At 30.2% G+C, this 6,000-nt stretch overlaps 1 protein-coding gene across 3 annotated transcripts in view; it reads left to right on the top strand.

Annotated features, from left to right (window-relative positions):
• LOC143196405 (uncharacterized) overlaps window positions 1-5,714 on the top strand; it is a 60,602-nt gene extending 54,888 nt beyond the window's left edge. For 2 of the 3 annotated variants that reach the window (XM_076404069.1, XM_076404068.1), the window contains exons 5-10: window positions 1,996-2,181; window positions 2,277-2,451; window positions 2,630-2,865; window positions 2,931-3,039; window positions 3,100-3,366; window positions 5,150-5,714. In XM_076404069.1, the coding sequence (XP_076260184.1) occupies window positions 1,996-2,181; window positions 2,277-2,451; window positions 2,630-2,865; window positions 2,931-3,039; window positions 3,100-3,366; window positions 5,150-5,274 (1,098 nt within the window). In that variant the 3' untranslated portion in view covers window positions 5,275-5,714. The remainder of the gene's footprint in view (window positions 1-1,995; window positions 2,182-2,276; window positions 2,452-2,629; window positions 2,866-2,930; window positions 3,040-3,099; window positions 3,367-5,149) is intronic. The other variant, XM_076404070.1, reaches the window with a different exon arrangement.
• Window positions 5,715-6,000: the final 286 nt, after the last annotated feature.

Raw genomic sequence — 6,000 nt, forward strand, 5'->3', positions numbered from 1 at the left:
CAAATTTAACAACTTATTTCACCTTTACTAACTCACTACCTAAGGCAAATAAACCTAATAAATCCTAATCTTCTCTAACCTTTAACACCCCCCTTTCATCATACACGTTCTCGATCAAATATCAACAAAATTAAGCGAGGGCCGCTCGTATCCGTATCGTTTTTTTCGAGCGGCGATCAAAAACCACGCCCATCTCAATGTCAAATTTTGTCAAAAACGATCCGTATGTGTGTGTGCCGGTCACCGAATCGCACCCAAAGCAGAAAAAAATGTCTGCAATCGTACATTCAGCTTGGCCTAACCCACATAGCAATCGTTGCGGAAAAGTTCATTTAAATTGGTGATGCCGAGACTCTCGTACCACCATCACAGTTTGTTGGGTGTTCACGACTATCTCGCTGGATTTTTCCTTTCGTATTTTGCCATAAAAGGCGATATGATACGACACAATTTTATTTCGATTCAAAATATGATATTAAAATAATATTAAATAAATAAAATAATATTTGGTTAAATAATATAGAACTCTAACACATCCCTCAATAAATTTCCAACCTGGTCCATAGATGCCATCACTGCTAGAGGGCTTGTAGTAGCGAATATTTCTTCCAAAATAACAATAAACTCAACGACCCGGTATTGTAGCATCAACTTTTCAAACAAATTTTAAAACAAAACAAATTCTAATGTATCAAATATAATTTATTTTTACATAAAATATATAAAACATATTATGCAAATATTATCAAAGAACTTAAACTACAGTTAATTACATAGCCATAATAATTTGTAGTGTAGAGTTGTTTTATTATTTTACATTGAACTCTTTTGGATACCACCTATGAAGTATAATTCTATGCTTGTTATTGTTATGTATATGTATATGTCTGGAGGTCTAATGTAATATATTTAATTTTTAATAGAGAGTATATTTACCTTTAGTATTTACCTTTATTACGTCCAGTTCTTGCTTCCGTTATCTCACTTGTTCTTCCATCTCACGTTTTCTATCAAAGCTTTATGTTTATTTCCTTGGTTAAGCAACAATAATTGTTATTGTATTTTTTATTTATAAAACTATATTTATTTGATATTAACTTTCACATGTTTGGTGGGAGGATCAACTCTTGATGAAAATATCCTTCACAAGGCATATACCAACGGTTCAAATCATCCAAACTATTAGTTTACAAATTATCATAGTTTTAACTAAAACCATTGTTATAAGAACGTATGTTATATTCAAATTAGGAGATATAAACGAGGCTGTCGTGAATGGGAAAAACACTGTTGATACCAAAAAGTTACTTAATAATTATTGTGGATATAAATATCAATAAAAATAATTGTTGATATCGACCCAAGGTTATCTTCGCAGTTGTTCAAGCGAAACAAAAAAGACATCTTAAGTCATTATGTGACAATAGATGACATATAGATCCATCAATAAACACCTGAATCATTCTCATTTTCAGCTGTATAAACAGAAAGAGCGTTAGAATTAACATATCAGTATTAAAATTAATTAAGTACTTGAAATGTGACCTGTAAATTTTGTTGATTTTCTGCAATATTCAGTAATTTATTTAAAAAAACCATTCATTATTATTATTTCCTAAAATATAATTCATTAAAATATAAAATATATTCCAACGTCTCTTCCTTTTATTAACGCGATTATATATATATATATATATATATATATATATATATATATATATATATATATATATATATATATATATATATGTATATATATATATATATATATATATATATATATATATAAATAATATAATATATATACCATAAAATGTATTCCCTAATAATTATTTGCTATTAATATATTCATAATAGAAAATTATACAACTAAAATTTCATAAATAGCTAATAAACATAAAAATAAATTTTGATAAAGTAAATTATTATTATAATTTAGCAAAATAAATGTTATTATCATAATCAATGTTATATTAAACATACTATGATTTTCAGGGTGTTAAAATCAAAATGGACGAATCTGGAAACATCCTAATCAAAAGACTGTCTCGCTCAAACATATTCATCAGGAAAACCACCCTCGACGATGAAAGTGCCATATCCAACGATATATTGAAACTACCACATGGAGCTCTCGAGGCAAATAAGCCTTTTAAATTATTTGACATTAAAAAATTCCAGGTATGTATCCTACCTGTTCATGTAAAAATCAAACATACTATAGCTCATAACCAGAATTGTTCGATAATAGAAACTAAAAATATATTCATATTTAGGTAAACGTAGCAAATGAATTGAAGAGATCATACCCAAATAGAAGACGTCTAGAGAATCAATGCATCAGTTCGATAGTTTTCGTTAAAAATGAGACCGAACAGCTCAAGTGCCCCATTTGGATGCTCGTTATTAATATGGTTGCAATAGAGATGCTTAAGTCTCAGATACCTATGGGTAAGTAAATCAATTAATTAATCATCTAATCAAATCAATCTAATTTCATAATTACAAGCAAATGGTTTAAATAAGAAAGATAATAAATCCACTTGGAATAACTAAAGAACTTTTAATTTTATACGAAAAGTATAGTGTTATTGTTTTTAATTAAGACCTTGATTTCATTTTATTTTAGATCCCATTGCTAATATTAAAACGAGACATCCCATGCCAGTACCAACTGAGGAAGATGCTTATTCTGTTTGTGGAAATAATAAACTCATTCCGAGCGGTAAAAACCACGTCGAGAACTTTAAAGGATCAACTAATAATATAAACGGTTATGAAAGTAGCAGTATTCATGGAAAAATGGACAGTCCTCCTCAACTACCTCCAAGAAAGCAACTGGAATCTTGTGGTAACATACCCCAGGTAAATGAGGAATGATTAAAATTGTATTCAGCAGTGTTCTTCAAAATTCCATCAATAATTTACAGCCTGACTATGACCAAAACATCCAAACAAAAATGGTTTCAAGCTCGATCAGGAGAATACCATCCAAGAAAAATAAAAACAAAAACGACAAAAAAGCAAAGAAGAAGATGGGTAAGTTCAGCAACAGTGTAATATGATGTAAATTTTCTAAAAAAAATCTTTTATTAACAGATGACCCATATTATTGTGGATTCCGGGCCAGAATACCCAATTTTGTGGCAAAATTGACAGGTAAAAATCACTCAGGTTATCACAAGGAGAACAATGTTGTTAAACAGCACCAGCCAAACTGCAAGCACTATCAGCCTCCAGCTCAACAGATATATGGCTATTTGCCATCCGCTATGGAACAACATGTGAGAAGAGTATCACAAGTAAAGCACCCCAATATGATTCCTCACGCTCTTTGGCACGCTAAAAGTTTAGATAGTGGTTTAGGTAAGAACATAAAAATCGATACTGGCAAAAAACCTGCGAATGTCATAGCCAGTTTTCACCTATACATTTGCTTGCACTTGCTTGAGTATTTATTGAATTATAGTTGGATAAAAAATAATATCAAATTTTACAAAATTAAACAAATTTAATTTGAAATCGTTCAATAAGCCCATATCTTAAACACCATTCTTCAACCCAAATCAATCGATTTATTTCGGTTTTATTGTCTAAAGTTTGTTGTTTAAAGTTTGTTTTAAAAGAAATAAAAACTAAGTTTCTTAGTAAAAAAGCATAATCAAATTACAGCACCTATTCCTGCACACAAAATAGAAACTTTGAAAATAATATTTTAACAAGTAAATCTTACAATAATAAAATATGATTTACATTATGCGAGAACAAATTTAAATTGTTATTTCAATAGAAAATTCTGTATTTATTTCAATATGAATGTTAATTTATCACTATAAAAAGAATACATATACAAATTATTATACATCACTTTATTGATATTAGGTACTTACGTGTATTCTAATAATTTTTTCATAATAAAAAGCATATATTGAGAAAAATTGGTACAATATATACTAATCCAAATATTTTCTATGACATCTATCTCAATCTTTCTGGAAATATGGTAATACCTACCTTGTTGAAAAAATGATGTTGGATTAGAAGAAATCCAATTATGCCATCCGAGCTATGTGGCATCGACCTAAAAAATTATTATTTAGAAGGCGTTATATTTGATGAGTAATCTGCGTGTGGCATAACGTCCCATTCGAGCTGCAACATTGTATAGTTCACAATTCTTGCAACATCAGTAGACATGTAGTAACATTTTCGTTCAGTTTTATGAGTTCTAGTAGGTTCTAGTTCTAGTGTATACCTTATTAATCCCACCATATATACAACAAGACTCTATAGCCATGAATATTCAGCTTCGATATCGAAGTAGATGATTCTTCTAGACTAACCAGGGCTCTTTGATCCAGAGAGTGCCGTGGTAGATCAACTTTTCATCGCCAGACAAGACATTTCTCTGGCTGCCTGTCAAACAATGATACACCAATACTGAAGTAGTACGGTAGCCATTTTCTTCCTTTTTTTTATTCATAGTCACTGTCAACAATGTTGTGTTATTTAGCGACTTTCAACACACTCACTTAATTTTTAAGAGCATTACACGTTAGTACTGTGTACTAGTACGTTATAATCGATGGGCTAAACTCAACCCGCATGGCTACTCGCTGAGTATTTTCACTCCTATTGGATATTGCCATCGCATGTACATGCCTGGAACCGCTTTAATTCATTAAATGCCAAGCAATAAAAAAATATTTACGAGTTTGAGCTGGGTTTACGTCCAATAAGTCGAAAATAGCAATTAATTGCCTTCGAACTTTTAAGAAACCAAAACCAACAATTGCTGTGGAATAGCATCACCATAAATTTCTAAAAACCTTTTGATAGGATTCGACGGCAGATTATTTCATATCAAACAAAAAAGCAACAAATGTTGACAATGCGATTTTGGACATCCAAAGTATAATATCTGAATAAACTGAATATCACAATTATTTTAAATAGAAAACTGTTATTTTAAGTAGAAAACGATCGAATTTAACGGTTGTTCGTATTGTTACTTCGTGTTTTCATCAATAGATGCCTCTGATCAAAATACATGCAAGTACCTAATAATTACATATTTTCATGATTGTTTTTTATTGTTGATACAGAGAACAAATGATACTCAATATAAAAAGTTTATTTGTCTTTGTAGATACAGCTGGTTCATCTCAATCACCCTATAATAACTACACCATGTTTTATCGTTTCCAAGCTCAACCATCCAGGGGATACATACCAGTCCCGCCCGGGACCGTATACATCGGAGAATGGGACTAACACCTGGACATAAATTTAGTATCCACGTTCACCTTTTCATGTACTAGTCCTCATGAAAATAGGCTGAACTGTATCGAAACTAAACTCTTCATGTATGTATAGGTTAGGGTAAATATTTATTTATGTCTAATAGAACAAGACCTATTTACCACTTAATATGTAAAATTAATTATAGCAGCCATAAACCTAAGTAAAACCTTCTTATCATTATATCCCAACTACGACTAGCTTAAAACAACTGCCAGGAGATTCAAAACTTTTTCTTCCTACCCATATTCTCACACATTGTATCGACTAGTTTCTTTATTGTATGTATATCCTGTGATATTTTTTACACTAATTTTGTTTCTGCTGTATATATACTATATATATCCTTCGAAATACTTTTTATAAAGTTACCGTATAACCTACCATAATAATAAAGTCGTACTTGATTTAAATTGAAGTTTTTATTATTGTTCCTTGATTATGGATGATAGAAATATATCGATTATGCCCACATAATCGATTTTTATGCATAACATCAGAGGAAATGTAGAGCAATGCTACCAAGCATACAAATGATGAAAATTAAAGTTTTAAAATTAATTGAGAAATGACGAAATAAAAACATATTTGTTTCGTCAATTTAAAACTTAACATAGCCTAAATTATCTTTGCAGAAACAATATTTGAAATATTTGAGTATTTACCTAATCAAATAATATGCCAGGCATTCCTTTCAAT

Source organism: Rhynchophorus ferrugineus, unplaced genomic scaffold (assembly GCF_030347505.1).
Source record: "Rhynchophorus ferrugineus isolate W39M unplaced genomic scaffold, kcgeb_rfMv2 rfM4, whole genome shotgun sequence".
Lineage (NCBI taxonomy): Eukaryota > Metazoa > Arthropoda > Insecta > Coleoptera > Curculionidae > Rhynchophorus > Rhynchophorus ferrugineus.